The sequence below is a fragment of the Wasmannia auropunctata genome, unplaced genomic scaffold (genome assembly GCF_000956235.1).
Source record: "Wasmannia auropunctata unplaced genomic scaffold, wasmannia.A_1.0 LD336095.1, whole genome shotgun sequence".
Taxonomy (NCBI): domain Eukaryota; kingdom Metazoa; phylum Arthropoda; class Insecta; order Hymenoptera; family Formicidae; genus Wasmannia; species Wasmannia auropunctata.
The window spans coordinates 3,462,664-3,479,401 of NW_012026795.1; the positions used below are offsets into that span (position 1 = coordinate 3,462,664).

Consider the following 16,738-nt stretch of genomic DNA (forward strand, 5'->3'; position numbering starts at 1 on the left):
ATATACATGACTAAAAAAGAACGCTTTTCTGTAATTACCGCATAATACAATCGATCATTTTGTACCATAACTGTTACATAAATCTAGCGTGAAAAAAATTGAAAAAAATGTTAAAAATAAACTAAATATGCGAAAACATAAGTACTACTGATAAAACAAAAATTTATACACGGGCGTAATAAAATACTTGAAATAATATTCTTCAGTTGATAACAGTCACAGAACACGCAGTACAAAAGTATCCAATTTTATTGTCTGGATCTACAAACATAAATTTTTATAAACGATACTTCTGACTTATGCGTTTTTTTCCTTTTTTTTTTGAAAGCCGTGCTCGTATTCTATCGTTAAAGCTCGAGTACAGACTATCTTGAGAAAAGCAAAATTTATAGTGATAGATTTACCGTATGCGGTTAACGATTCTTAATTATAACTACGGCAATGAGTAATATATAGGTTGCCGCTTTACGTGAATAATATTAAAAAAATAATAAATAATTGATCGATGCGAGAATATATATATCGAGCATCTCTTCTTGTTTACATCTAGAGAAAAAATAGTGCTATCCCTGTATTCTAGTCGAAGCAAATGGAAACTAATCAGCTGTATATGTCATTTTGAAATGCTCTACGCGTGCGCGATATCATCTAAAAGTATACGTGTGGCTATATGCATTCTTGCAAATAATACTGCAGATGTCTTTATTACAAGAAGCCTCGAAAAAGTCGATTATAAAGTGAGAGAAAATCTTTTTTGTATATATTTGTATCATTGATTTTGATCAGAATAAATTTTTGTAGTTGCACTATTCCGTGAAATTTGTTCCAGCGTAACTTTATATTACTCCGTAGAAAGAAAAAAAAAGTGTATAATTTATAAATATCTTGGACTACATACAGAATCTTTCAACCGCTCAACATCACCGGATATACAAGTCCACAAAATATGCTGAGTTCAAAATATATAAAATATGAGCGGCCCTTGAAATTTGAATTTCATGAGTATGCTTCGTAATGAAATATATGTATCTAATCTTGTTTATTCTATCTTCTCTTCTGCGTCTCGCTCTCGTCGCTTTCCGATGTGCCGTTTTCCTCGACGTCGTCGCTATCCAATCTCGCCCTCTTAATCTTGGGCTCTTCTTGGAAAAGTGCCTCGTCGAAATTCAGGCCTAATTCTTTGCAGCGTTTCTCGAAGAATTTGCGTAATCGCATACCTGCACTATACACGTAACTATTTTTAACAAAGCATAGCCTCGCTTCTTACACGCACATTTCCAAATTGGTTCGGAGGCCAAAGATTATTTACATCAACAACAGCGAAGCCTTATTTGTACTGAGAGTTACGGACGAATTGACACGTTCGTAAATTTTGTGAGATGTAAAGAAGTCGAGTTCCTTCCATTAGGCAATCATAAAATAGTTAATTACATTTATCTATAACGTGTAGAGTAGCTTTTTATATTAAGTGTAATTTGACCGAATTATAGCCGTGTGTTAACATGTGTTATATTTTGTTGTTTTCGTGATATTTTGTCGACCTAATCCGAATTACACCTACCAGTTACATTAACAATTTATCTATACAAATCTCAAGTCAAAGTTAGCATACAAATGAGACAAAAAAAATAAGTGTAATTTATTTTGTTATTAGTAATAATAGTAATATGTTAATTAAAATCAATGTACGTGTAGAGTTGTCGTTAATAATGTAGACAAAATATGTAGACGAAATTAACACTAATTAGTATTGTAATCTCTGGCATCCGAACTTGCGTGAAACCAATAACAATAACGTTGATACTTACTTGTACACAGTACTATGCTCCTTGTTGTACAATCCGCAGTTTTCAAAGACCAATTGGCAATCGCTAAAGAATTTATCTAGTGTCTCGTAGTCGCCGTTACCAAGTTTGTACTTAATAGTTCCAAAATCCATCGGATTAGAGATGATATCGTGATAATCTGGAACCTCATCCTTTCTAACGGGTGACAAAAACGGCCATGAATCTCTGTGATGCCAGATCTCGGCCAATAATTCTTGCAATCTAGTCATGGATCCCTGAATCGAATTCTTGTCTCCTTCGGCGGCTCTTTTCGTCGCACGTCGCGTTTGTCTCGGTTCAGTGTCATCCGATGCACTACTATCTGTATATATAAAAAATTTTCATATTAGCAAATTACGTTTTGTCATTTCAATTTGAAATCACTCACTAATTACTTGAAGTCTACACTAAAAATTAAAGTTCTATCAATGATATGTTCATGTGACATACACATGGGTTAGCAACAGCTTATGATTTTCATTGCCAAGATGTTAAGATATGTATATCTAGCATTTACATGACGGGAGGTAATGCTATGCTAGGGTCTGTCCATAACAAAATCCCATTTTACTCAGAAGTCAAAACAAGAATTATATTTCTGTGTGTGCGTGTGTGCATATCGTGCCATATATTATTTCAAGTTAAAATATTCAATTTTATATGAAAATAACGTAAGAAAAGATTTATACATTTCAATAAAAAAAGTCTACGTTGTAAAATTAATCCAGATTTATATGAATTAAAGTCCACAGTAATTATTCGTTTATCAGATTTATTATATTAATTTATGTGCAGATTCTTTTTATTCAGATATGTATTAACGGAAGAGAAATATCGTCTTTCTAAAAATATAAGTGATAATATAAAAACGTTTAATGAAATAACTAAGAATAAAAAAGGTGAATGTCGACAGATTTACAGTAGATAATTCATTACTCAGTTAGAGAGGAGAGGAGGCTCATATGTTATTACAAGATAATTATTTAGATGATGAACAGACCCTGTACTCTTTTAATGTGCGGTGCTTTCCAAGAAACGAAAAAAAAAAAAAAAAAAAGAATGGCCATGGAGATGCTACACATATATATACACACAATAAGAAAAGGGATACAATACAGACCGTCCCAGTCTGTAGATTCTGTAGTGAGGAGGCTCTTGGCAAAGCCATGGATGCGAGAGCGTGCTGCTGCTGCGCACAGCCTCTCCTTGTCTCTTTCCCTCTCGCGCCCCCTCACTATCAACATAATTTTAACGCTAAGAAACTTTCTTACAATATCCTTACAACAACTTCTCTATACCTCTATAAAGTTCTATCGCTACATTGAACGCGGAAACTTTGTTCTTTCTCGAATTATAACAGAAGAGTAACGCCTAAAAACATTTTCGTCTGCGTATCCTTCAGTAATTATTCCCCGTTACCTTTTGTTGCGTTTCGCTTTTTATCCTTGCACTTGGTGCAAGACCATCTTCCTCTAGGATTCCTCGACAATGGCGGTTCCACGCACTCCAAGTGATAACGATTTGAACATGTGTCGCAAGAAATCAACTTTCCACCACTTTTACACGACGCGCATAAATTCTCCGGTCGTATATTTCTAAAATTGTTATAAACGAATTGTTATTTAAATTAATAATTAAGATAACAAAGTTTTAATGCTACGGAGAGACAACTTACATGTCTTCCTCGCTTTCTTCATCATCTTGATCGTCTTCTTGATCGGCCTCATCGTCGCTGTGTGGCACGCGCTTAGCGCGATTGTGTCGCGTCTCTTTGGTTAATATTGTCTCCTCCTCGATCTCGTCCTCGAATCTCTTCCGCTTTTGAGCTTTCTCTTTCGGTTTTATCTCCGGCGGTCTGCATGCCGTACAAAACCAATCTCCCGGTGGTACAGCCTGTATGTAGGAAATAACAAGAAAATAATAACGATAGTTATTGTGGAAACATAAGTGTAATAAACTATTAATTACAGTAAGCTTCGGTTTCAGACAGTAGAGATGGTGTCCCCTGTTGCATCCGTCGCAAAGCAACATGTTCTCCGCATCCCTACGCCTTCGACATATACGGCATTGAGCGTTTAACGCGCTTCTGTCCCACGCGACGCTGTTGTGCAAAGTACTTAAGTGAACAAACAACTGGGACCAGTTTGTAGACGCGATCAGTGACTGTTCCCATCTCTCTCGCGCCTCCTCGCCCGACCACTTCTTATCCTTTTGATCGGGCCCCAGTGGTCTCTGTAAGTACCTCTGCTCTATAGCGTTAGACAACTGCAAAATGGAACAAGCTAGTTGTTTGATGGTCGCCTGTTGCCTTTGATCGGGCACCATTTCGTCGTCACCGGGTAGTCCTAAGTACATTCCTGGATCCTTGTAAGTCTTTATGTTAATACTCCCAACCTCGGAATCGGGGGTGCCGGGTCTACTGTGTTTAGACTCGTTCTTTATCTTATCTACCAGAGCATTAGGTAGTATATCTATGTCCACCTCACTACCGGCGCACATTAATTTGTCGCACTGTTTGTCGTAACTTCTCTGGTTGATCGCACTTCTCCAGACAAGGCGATCGATAATCTTAAGGCATCCCAGACAACCCGCGTTGATCTTATCCTCAAAGTCCAAAATGTGATCTCTCAAAGTTAATTCCATAACGTCGTCGATCGACATATCAGGAGGAAAATTCAAGTTCGCGTTTTCATATTTATTTTTCTTTGCCTTATTGATTTGTCCTTTATTAGACTCTGAAAACTATGTACGGACATCTATTTACTTTTTGTCCTTTAGCCAAGCATAATTATACAGCATACATGTACAAGCTTTAATAAACTATACAAAAATATACTTACAACTTCAGGATTTAGTCTGTGTTTCGGACACTCGTCGATAACAAGGAGCAAATTGTCCATCTCTTGTAAAAGATTATTTCTAAGCTCACTCTCCCTGATACCCCTTGTACTTAAGCTATCTATTAGTGCTTGAATGTCCTCTTGATTGCCGTAGAAACTCCAAGTTGTCAGCGATCTCTTGCAATGAACAGGACAATCTTTGTCTCCCGTACACAGTACCAAACTTCTTTTGATATTGGTGAGATCCTGTTTAAATTCCTTCCGGGGGCTTGGTTCTTTCCGTGGCGATTTAATGCCATTTTTATCCGAGGATAAAAGCTTCTTAGGCGATTTCTTCAATTTTTTAAAACTATTTTCTTTGTCGCTGAACTCATCCTCAAATTTATTTTTTAGATATGCATAAGTTGCTTCCTTGTCTTGCAATTCTGGATGATGTGGGGTACCTTCGGGAAGACAGTTTCCAGGCCAACGTTCGTCATTTTCTACAAATAATCCTACAATAAAAAAGATCGAGAAAAATTAAAATAATAACTCTTTATTTTTATAAAGGGTATTATAAATTTTTATCAAAAATTCTATAAATAGTTCTATAATAGTGGAAAATTACATTGAGAATAAAAAATTGAATGTAAATAAATTTCTTTTTTAATTATTTTATATAACATTTTTAAATGCAAAGTGACATATATTTAACTGTAACTAGTGTTGATAAAACATAGAATCTTTCTCAATTTTGGACATTTAATATTTTGTAGAAGCAAAAATGTAAAGGCATACCTGGTATAGATATAAATCTCCAGTATCTTCGATGAGCTCTATCTGCACCCAAGTAAATCATCATCTTATCATCCCTCGATGCTTGCTGCAATTCCTTTAATTTATTTTCATATTCCTCTTTTTTCTTTTCTTCCTCGTAATTACCACGCGTGATCTTTTTCGGTTTCGGCTCTTCATCCTCAAGTTTTCCTTCCTTCTCGCGTTCTCGCATCCTTTCCTTCTCTTCCTTCTCCTTTTTCTGTTCAGCAAGCAAGAACAACTTCAATTCCCTTTTCGCTTGATGCAACTTATCGTATCGCTCCTCGATTGCATCGCGTATCGATGCGAACGTAAGCAACTGGTTGATCAGACACGTGACGACCTTTATTTTGTCGTCCAGCTCAAACTCGCAGACATTTCGATGGCCCAACAATCGCAAAAGGTAGCCTTCGTTTAGCCTCAAAAGAAGAGCTGGCTCATCGTAATTTGTATAGCCACCTACACAGTGTTTTTATAAAAAGTATAACATTAATAAATAACTTTGCATAAATAACATTAATAAATAAAGCACATTAATATTAAATAAATCATATGTACCCTTTTGAGAATATCGCCATTTCGAAGCGGCTTCGCTTATGCGTCCTCCGGAGCTCAATAAATGCTGCCTCAAAATCTCGCTCAGCGTCACATGATCTAACGTAAGTTCCGACAATTTACATCCCTGATAAGCGGGGCACCATCTAGACGCCAGCGTAGCGAGCTTAATGGCTTTTGCCATCGACGATGCATCCTCGTAAGCACTGTCGTCCAACAAGGTAGACGCCTGCGCGTCAACTTCATTGTCCTCTCCAGCTTGGTATTTAAATATGTTTGACAGCAACAATTGTAAAAGATCACTCCAAGGACCGGACGCTTCTTTGGTCAATAATGCCTTCTCCACCAATTCCAAATTAAAGCCTCCCGGAAAGTATACGGGCACCTCTAATTCTTCGTTGAAGAAGTCGAGAAATTCCGATATCATAGCGAAATCTCCGAACTTCTCGTTTGGTATGTTGCACTTGATAACCGTGGGTTCGGGAATTGGACTGAGATCCTCACAATCGAGATCTTCTCTCGGTTTGTTCCACTGTTTCATGTACGCAGCTAAAGCCGCTAACTTTTGCTTCTTCTCCTTTTTACGCTCGCTCTTTAGCGCCCTTTCTTCTTTACGTTTCGCTTTCTCTTCCAAGGCTTTTGCCTTAAGCTCCTCTTTGAACTTACCGTTCATCCTGTTAACAGAAAAACATTTCGGAGATATTAACAAAATATATTAAATAGACACGTCTTTTGAACAGCGCTTTCTTTTTACCTTGGCTTCCGAAATTTCTTCACCACACCAGTATCATTCACTTTTCTCAGAGGATCCGCTTTCTCTACTCTTTGTTTCGACACATCCGAGGTGAGAAATTTATCTATGGATTCTTGTTTTTGCTTAACGGATCTCTTTACACGCACGGTAAAATCTGGGAGTGTTCCAGCAAATATGGTATCAAAACGCACTTTGTTAATCCCGTACTTTTCCAAAACGCTTTCCTGTTACGACAATAAGACAAAAAAATATTATAGGAGCATACAAATCGTACTGTTAGATGTTCATAATTTTATATCAACGATTATTAACCTTGACAACCCATATACCGCTATCATTTTGTTCACAGAGTTGACGAAGAAATATCTTGTTACGATCTCTGCTGTAATGTTGCTTTCGTCTTCTGACCTGAGATGCTTCCACTATCATAATCTCACTGACGTCAGAATCTCCGGAATCTAATTGCTCTACCTCGTAACGAAATAATTTCGCTGGTGGATGATAATAATGTTCTTGTAGACTTCTGAAACAGCCGCACAGAATAGAAAATAGAAAGCTAATGAAATGGTTTTATAAAACCCAATTGACTTATTTACCTGCCATTTTCATTCATATATGCCTTAACTTGTTGTTCCGTAGGTACGATAACTTGAAGAACGTGGCAGTTACACCAGGCCTCCTCGGTAAAACTAGCCTCTACCATTTCTCCTACAAAGTAGCGATCTCTCGCAAACTGGTAAACGTCTTCAATCATCTCGTTAAAAGAAGACCTATTTGTTTTACTAGCAAGATACAATATGGGGATTCGCAGCTAAAAAATGTGAAATAATATTTTAATATAATATACATATTAATGTTAATACAATATAGATTACATAAAATTATAACTGTACCTCCATTGGAAATTCTTTCAAGCTCCTCTTCGCATTTTCTTCGCATTGTAAAGCTTCCTCAAATGTCATATTAGTCTTACCTGTGATGCTGCACGACCATATAAGGGAGTTACACAAGATAATCCGCTCGCAAAATTCACTGTAACAGAAAATACATAATGTTCATTGCAATAAAATTTATACAGAATAAATTGTTTCATTTATATGTGCATATTTATTTTTAATTAATTCTAACTTACTAAATCTTCATATGTAAGTTTTAAAAAACAAAATAAAAGTTAATTATTAAATTTATTTAAAAATGAAAAAATAAATAAATATATGTGTTTATATATAATTAAGTGTATGTACAGTTTACAAAATTTTAATTTTTATATAAAAAAATTGTTTTATTTTATATATATATATATATATATATATATAAAATCATTAAAATAATATAGAAATTAAATTATGCTTAAATAACAGTGTGACAACTAATAGCATAGTAAAACCCATTTAATTTATTAGTAATATAAATTAGCAATGTATAAGTCTACTTGATTACAAACTTATTTAATGTTTATATAAGCTATATGGATGTAATAGATTTCACAAGAAACAATGATTTGTTTATGTTGATTATTTATTATGTGACAATCGTTAATACAAATTATATAAATGCAAATTCTTAACCAATTAGAATACTTGATCGGATTGAATTGATTTTCAAATAGAATTGTGTTCAGGGAGACTTTGACCAAATTATCTAGAATTAACTTAACCGACAACTAAAACTCGTTGAATATTACGACTGACATAATGAACGATTTTTTTTTTTTGTAATACGTAAGAGGAAAGATTGTATCAGGAACGAGTACAGTCAGGAATTCTTGCAATTCTATCGTTCGAATTAATTGCCAATTAAATTAATCCTTTTCTACTCCTATATCCATTTCTAATACAAATTAATTTTAATTTCGGTTTAACTTTTCGTTCTGAGTATGTCTCAAGAAGACACGCTTCGGTCTAACCTTAGAACCCAAGATCGTATCAGTTTTTGCGCAATCCAGCAAGCTCTCAGAACGGATAATTGGCGCATTATTTGCTCGGTAACGCGAGGCGAACCAGGCCGCTGCCCACGATAAACAATCGATCGCATTTTAATGCAGCAACGTATATCGGTCTCCCCGCGATCGTCGCTCGGCGATGCGAGACGCCGTCGACGCGGCGTAAACGCGGGCGACAATCCCGACGGGGCGAGAGAGATTTCCCCGGACGGAGATCGAGCGGGAGACCAAGTACTCCGCGGTCGGACCCAAAAATTTCCGCCGCCGCCGCCGTACTGCCCCGTGTCCGCGTCCTCTCTGCGAGGTACTTACTTGTAGTTCTTGAATATCTCGTTGGTAACCTCGCAGTGGTACACCTCGTCGTCGTCCCTGAAGTCCGAGGAGACGTGAAGCCGCTGGAACGGCTGTTTGCGTAGCAGCGGCATTTCGACAACGACAACCGCGACGACGACGAACAACCGCGACCGCGACTGCGACGGTCCTCTCTCCTTCTCCTCCTTCCTCTCTTCCTTCTTTCTCCTCTTCTTCCTCCGCCTTCCCGACGCGCCGCGAAGATCGGTGCCGCGGACGACTTACTCTCTCTCCCTCCCTCTTCTTCGCTCTCTCGCTCTCTCGCTCTCTCACGCGCGACGCACGCCAAGTGGCACAGGGCGATGGACGTGAGGCTTGCACCGGGCAACCCGCCGACGTCAGGCCGCGGGGCTCCTCGTCGGCGCCGATCGGCGATCCGGTATTATCGCGTAACGCAACCACGCGGCGACGAATCTCCCGGCGCGCCGTGGTAAGCTCATAACAACGACGAAACGCGGCAAGCCTACCTCGACGACGATGCCTGACCGCCGTCCACAGGCACACACACGGTTCAACAACGGCGCTTACACGCTCCGCACACCTGGGTCGCCGTCGTACGTACGTACTATACACGGCGCCGGAAGCCAACGACGAGAGTAGCTGTGCCTGTAGCACGCCGCCGTCGTTGCCAACTTGACGTTTCGCGTGGTTTCGCGCGCAGATCAGCCAGGCGCGCTCGCGCTCGAAAGAGGAGCGGAGCAGAAGCGGGAGGACGCAGCCGACGCAGGTGCGCTCCCGCCTGAACGCGGGCTCTCGGCGTGACATGATCCCGCCTTTTTACGTTCGATTCGAATCGGAAGTTTGATTGGCCGATTCGATCGGCCGGAAAGACGAGCAGGTTTTTTTTTATCGATGGGAGATGAACAACTGTTCAACGACAATTAATTACAAAATTAGTAATTTGAATGGTGCTCGCTTTTGTCATAGTTACGAATTGTGCAGAGGGCATAAAACTATTCCCGTACGATCTTGGCGCGGATTCATCAATTATATATATATCAGTCAAAGATTCGCGTGGGCAGTTTCCATGCATATGCGCCGTAATACGTCAAAAAAATATGCGCCAATCAGATACGTCTCTTTTTTTTATCGCGTGCTATGGCCACATTTACGACGCGTACGTTGAAATTATAAAAGAAATTTAATTTATAATTTTGAGCTGCGTAAACGTATGAAATGGGAGAGAATGTTTTTCTTTGTTGAATGCACAGATTAGAGAGCAAAATAATTTTTTCGATTCTATAATCGACTGTTAGCTGTCAGATTGTGTCAATAGACTGCAAAATACGAGCTTTAAGACGTTAATTCGATCTACAACAAGAATAATATAATAGTGAGCCTTTAAGCCTTTCGCTTTTATTTATTTCAATTGCCTGTTGTAGACTGAGTCTAATACAATTGATGTCAATTTTCCAAGCAAACTAATATTTATTGTCATGTATATGTATATATATGTATATAGGTATATACATATATATCTACCTGGGCTATAAATTTCTAATTAAATTTGCAGCCAATCAGCTGACTATAATAGCGTATACACTATACACACAGTATACAGTGTATGTATGTACATATACATATTTAATATTATTATATATATATATGTATATACATATATACATATATATATGTATATGTATATATTTATGTTTGAACTTCTTTATCATACTCTGATCAGAGAGGATCCTCTCTGCTCTGGTAAAAGGCAATCTTGAATCACAGGAAGTGCTGTTTCATCCATCTTGCTGCTGTGTGCTGCTATCTCTACCATACCAACATCACATCCGGTCAACATCCACTGCGACAGGCGACTGCACAGTGCACATGGCCGAACCTCGCCAAGAGTTCACGTGTGTTGAAATCTTTTACGACGCAGCGTACAGCGTAGATAGATAAAAAATATATGGTTTTTTAAAAATGGTAAGCACATAAGCGACAATTTCCGAATTACGCGAATTACTTATTGGACTGTGTGTAAATTCTAATTCTTCTCCACTTAACAATCTGCCGATGCGACGTGTCGGTACGCGAGCGTCGCAATTTGTTTTAGTTTTACACGTAAATAACGTCTAGATCTGAAGTTGGTTATAAATATTTTTCAAAACTTAATGTAAATTCCGTTCGCACGTTTTGGACATCGTTTTATGAACGATTACATATTTACGAATCTCGTAACTTCGTCTTAACCTTCAATTAATACAGGTTATTTTGCACACGATATTTATTTTGAAAATAAAATGACAACAATACGATAACAGAAATGATGATAACATCTAGCTGGCGTAGAGACTCGGGCAGACTGAAGGTGTTTAGAATTTGTACTGGAATAGAAAGATGATCATGATATTTTTATTTATAGAATATTACTATTACTTGATAATGCTAATTAAACTTCTTGCTTTACAGACGAAGCTTTTTGTTCTATTTGAACATGCCGCTGGCTACGCCATATTTCGCGTTAAAGAGTTCGAACAAATTGGAATGCTGTTACCTCAGGTGGAACAGTCCGTAACGGACCTGGCGCGTTTTCGCAGCATCGTAAGCCTCGTCGGATTTTCACCCTTCAAGACAGCCTTGTCCGCTCTGGAAAATATCAACAGTATCTCCGAGGGAATCGTAACGGAGGATCTGAGGCTCTTCCTGGATTCCAGCTTCGGCGGATTGACCAAGAAGGAAGTCGTGCTCGGTGTCGCGGATCCCAAACTCGGTGCCAGCATCACCGAGACCTTGGAGATCAGGTGCGACCATCTCAACGCCATACCCGAAATCACGAGGGGATTAAGGCTCCACTTTCACAATCTGGTGAAAGGCTTCACTTCCCAGAACTCCTCAATCGCACAACTAGGCCTCGGTCACAGTTACTCGAGAGCGAAGGTCAAATTCAATGTGAACCGAGTGGACAACATGATTATCCAAAGTATAACCTTACTGGATCAACTGGACAAGGATATCAACACGTTCAGCATGCGTATGCGGTACGTATATACCTCCTTGAATACCGGAAATAAAATAAGATTCTCAAAGATACTCGAAGGATAACGTTTTCATTTTGATTTTAGAGAGTGGTACAGTTATCACTACCCGGAACTTTCAAAGATAGTCCCAGAGAATTATATGTACGCAAAGGTCGCCCAGGTGATAAAAGACAGGACACAACTAACGGATGACAAGCTAGCGTTGTTGGAAGAAGTTGTCATGGACAGAGCAAGAGCCGAGGCCATCGTCAGCGGGGCCAAGTCGTCCATGGGAATGGACATAAGTCCAATTGATCTGATGAACGTCGAGATCTTCGCTGGACGCGTCATCGCGTTGGTGGACTTTAGGAAAAGAATGTCCGCGTATTTGACGGAGAAAATGGCGGGAGTAGCGCCGAATTTAGCCAGTTTGATCGGGGATCAGGTCGGCGCCAGATTAATAGCGCACGCCGGATCGCTCACTAATTTAGCAAAGGCACCGGCGTCTACCGTTCAAATATTGGGCGCTGAGAAGGCCTTGTTTAGAGCGTTGAAAAGCCGTGGAAAGCAGAATACGCCGAAATACGGACTTCTGTTCCACTCTACGTTCATCGGTCGCGCCGGCAAGAATAATAAGGGTAGAATTGCGAGGTACCTGGCGAACAAATGTTCCATTGCCTCTAGAATCGATTGTTTCGCGGAGACACCGACGAAGATATTCGGTGAAAAATTACGTCAGCAAGTAGAGGAGAGACTAATCTTCTACTCAGATGGCAACAGTATACCGAAGAAGAATCTGGAGGTGATGAGAGAGGCACTGGAGGAAACTGCACAAATGTTGGCTGCTCAGAAAAAAGAAGCGAAGGAGAAGAAAAAGAAACATGATAAAAAGAGGAAACATGATACACTCGAAAATGATACGCAAGAAAATGATACACATGAAAATGGCCACATCGAAAACGGCGAAGTGAATACGTCATTGCAGAAAAAGAAAAAAAAGAAAAAATCGAAATCAAATGACGAATAAAAAATTGCTTTCTATACATATATATACATGTATATATAGGGTGTCCAGAAAATTGCCCGCAATACTTCGGAAAGGGATTTGGGAAAGGAAAGAAAAAAAGCTATATAAACATAGGCGATTTTCTGGATATCCTGTATAAAAAGACACTATTTGCATACTATTTGCATTTTTTCTTTGTATCAAAATTGTTATTTAGCAGTGACGAGTTTCTGTATTCTCTGCAGATTTATACATTACAATTGCAAATACTTATAGTCTTTTTACAACAATACAAGAATATACGAAAATATAGAAATTTTTAATGAACAAACTCCTTCTATGTAACATTTATATTTCTGTTTGTATTTTTATATATTTTTGTATCACTGTAAAAAGACACTGTATTACAAAAGACGCTGTAAGAATATACCTATATTCTAAGGAAATAATAAAATGACGTAAAATTTACGAACAGAACAGAAAGATAATTTAATAGCTTCTATTTTTACTGCATTTTCTATTTATATTTGACAGGGACAGGAAGAGAGGTAATTATAATAATGAAAGTAAAGTAAGGAAATTCTCATAATATTATGTGTTAACACCAGCACCAATTATCATTTAATAACGATAAGTTTGTAAAATTATAGATATAAATACCTAAACAATAATTATACAATAAAATTATATTAATTTTAACGAAGTCTCAGAATCTCAAAAATCCACTGAGATTATTTAATTATTGGATCGCATATAAATATTATAAGCAATATATCATCCTGCCATGATTCATATCGGAGAATTAATAATCGTTGATTGATCAAATATAAATTTTATATGAATTCATATATTTTACACATCACATATTATATGTATATATATATATTTTTTTTTTATACGCGCGACTAATATTGATATATATTAGTACATTCCTCATAATATTTGGTATTCCAAATATTCATTACACAATAACATATTTATATAAAACGTATTAAAGATTTCGTTGCCATAAATTTTTACATGAATTTCAATTTTCAAGTTTTTTATACTTAATTTATAATTTGAGAATTTGTAGCGATATCAATTCAATAAACTTTAAGTGCCATAAACAATATTATCGCGCGTAAATAATATGTATGCTGTAAATTTTTAATGGAGAATGATAATTTACATTTGCGTAAATATTGCAGAATTTTCGCCAGCTATAAGGAAACTAATTTTCAAAAGGTGCGATCTCGCGATTTGTGTTAACTTTGAGTTTTACAAAGGGTTTTATAACACTAAACTGTACATGCACCCCCGTAATAATAACGCTTAACAATCGGTTGATGGATTCTCTATGCGTTGAATTGACTAAAACAACTTTTCTCTTTTTTATATATTTGTACAATATATATTTTCATATTTGAAAAATATATCTCCCTGCCTATGTTGTTAAAACATCTTGCCTCATATAAAATGCTCAAATAATGGAAACTGTAAAGGGCCCCACATTTGCCTTTACATAATTCAGTCTCTGGTACTCGCATGAAAGTTCTTCATCTAGCGTACATGATCTCTTTGAGTCAATTTTACAGAGCAAAACTAAACAATTTGGATAATATTCGACATGATACTCCTTTCTATATATAATTACAGAATGGCTTCTATTATATCAATTGCTTCTGAGATCTCTGCAATCTCTCGTAACACTAATACTACATTGTATACTTTTTTTTTTTTATAGAAATAGATAATAAAAACCATTCTTATAACATGTGTATAACGTCTAGCTTTGCCACTGAGTTTAATTTCAACTTGTGAATTTTTGTCTGCGTATTGCTGTTAAAAATCGAAAGATAAATGCCAAGCATCTCTCTTTTCTTTTTTTTTAGTCAACATATATACATACGATGCATATACATATAATTTCGGTAAAAATTCTTTATCATGATAAAAACTAAACTTTTCTGCGACAAGTGATTTAACATATCTTCAATATCATGCAGCAAAGATAAACTAAATTAAAAACAACAACGTGTGATGTGAATATGATTATTATGTATAACACAATAATATATTAATTATTACTGCCTAGAATTAATTACGATGTGATGATAATTCCATAAACATTTACGTCGAAGGATATGCATTATTTCATTGTTAGTAAGATATAATCAAATGCTAATGATCTTTCGCCACTCAGTTTACGATAATTGTATAATATCATGTAATAATAAAGATTACAATTTCTTTTAATTCATGTTAAAAGTTTACGCAATCAGCGAATCCTCAAACAATTTACATTGGATTGTAACTGCGTTATGCGATTGCAGATATTGAATCGATCACGAAAATTTGCTCACGCCAATCTTGCGCATAGATTCAATTCAGTTTTTCAATGATAAAAGAAATGCTAAAAATACATCGTCCTATCTACATTCCTTTCTACAGGAAAGAGAATCAATAATCGATTTATCCTGCCGTAATGATCGTAAGAGGGAAGCACTTATTAATAATATCCACTAATGATTCATTTTCTCCTTACACAACTCCTACGCTGCCATCAGTTTTACATACACGTTTTTTTTCGTTTGACTACCGCAATTATTTTTCGCATAGTCTATTAATTATAAAAGCATCAACTTTTCCATTGTGTCCCATGTTCCAGACAATGTACACACGATGGCAAGTAAATGCGACTAATTAGATTATGCTCTCCCGAGTTCTTTTTCACAGTATATGTATATATTTTTATGATACATTTTATCTATAAGGCATAATCCCAATTCTTCCAAGATTAATATACATTATGTATAAAATACACACACGGCAATAATTCCTGCCAAATTTGTTCCCGCATAATACACAAGTAGTATGACGCATATTACAGAAGTTACACGCATTTTACGAGTTACAGGAATGCTGCTTGTCGTCGCCTTTGCGTTAATCATTGGCTTACAATTAGACAGACTATATTAGGCTGCCTCAAATGCCTAATAATTAGGGAAAATGATTGATTTCCTCGTATGTTAATTGTTATTATTGTACATTATTTGCATTTATGCATGTTTTTTTACTCTGCATATTGTTTTACATATATATATATATATATATATATATATAATATTTATCTACGTATATTCAGAATGACCTGTTTCACGTGTTTCAACGTTCCTCTTTCCTTCTATCTGAACATGTCGCATGCTATCGAACTTTCTCCAACTTTGAAAGTCTTAAGAACAGAATGAATCACTCGCTGTCTGACTATAATGGTACTAACTACTTTACGCGACGCATGCGACGCTTAGATACAGATCGTCCGAGTTTATGCGGGCACGTGTTATCAGGTTGAACTCAAGGTTGTTAGGTATGACAGATCATTATCTCGCATCGCGCGAGACATCGCCAAATTGCTCCGAACTTAGAAAGTTAAATTTCCATCGATATTCCGCTGGCCGAGGAGGTTGCGGGGGGACGTCTTAATAAGGGACAATTAATAACCGGGGGACAAGACCGTACCATTGTGGGCCGACTTAACGACCTCCGACTGAATCAGACTGATGCCACCAAAGTTCGACCCCGTGTACCTCTCTCTCGAGGCGAACTTTTAATTGGCATCGTAAATAATTCGGAAACTTTGCGGATTTCCCTGCCTTCGTTACGGTGGCCTGAATACAGAATTAAGTTGGCATTAAATTAATACGACTTTCGCGTTGAAGCTGGAGATCGG

General features: G+C 37.2%; 2 protein-coding genes across 5 annotated transcripts; one reads left to right on the plus strand and one right to left on the minus strand.

Annotated features, from left to right (window-relative positions):
• Positions 1-230: 230 nt before the first annotated feature.
• LOC105462745 (bromodomain adjacent to zinc finger domain protein 1A) lies at positions 231-9,771 on the minus strand. 4 transcript variants are annotated; one of them, XM_011709583.1, is made up of 14 exons: positions 9,025-9,771; positions 7,664-7,802; positions 7,367-7,581; positions 7,083-7,290; positions 6,771-6,994; positions 6,020-6,690; positions 5,444-5,920; positions 4,667-5,160; positions 3,795-4,568; positions 3,502-3,719; positions 3,246-3,421; positions 2,947-3,060; positions 1,809-2,148; positions 231-1,234 (listed from the first exon to the last, which is right to left on the minus strand). In XM_011709583.1, exons 1-14 carry the CDS (start codon positions 9,135-9,137, stop codon positions 1,045-1,047), a joined length of 4,353 nt encoding a protein of 1,450 aa, XP_011707885.1. In that variant the 5' UTR covers positions 9,138-9,771; the 3' UTR covers positions 231-1,044. The 4 variants fall into 4 exon arrangements, with proteins under 4 accessions (XP_011707885.1, XP_011707886.1, XP_011707884.1 ...); XM_011709584.1 differs by having other exon boundaries at positions 231-1,222; positions 7,083-7,293; positions 9,025-9,770; XM_011709582.1 differs by having other exon boundaries at positions 7,083-7,293; positions 9,025-9,770.
• Positions 9,772-10,840: 1,069 nt separating this feature from the next.
• LOC105462746 (nucleolar protein 56) lies at positions 10,841-13,514 on the plus strand. Its single transcript, XM_011709586.1, has 3 exons — positions 10,841-10,986; positions 11,473-12,041; positions 12,126-13,514. The coding sequence occupies exons 1-3, from the start codon at positions 10,984-10,986 to the stop codon at positions 13,045-13,047; spliced, it is 1,494 nt and encodes a 497-aa protein (XP_011707888.1). The 5' UTR covers positions 10,841-10,983; the 3' UTR covers positions 13,048-13,514.
• The last annotated feature ends 3,224 nt before the right edge of the window (positions 13,515-16,738 follow it).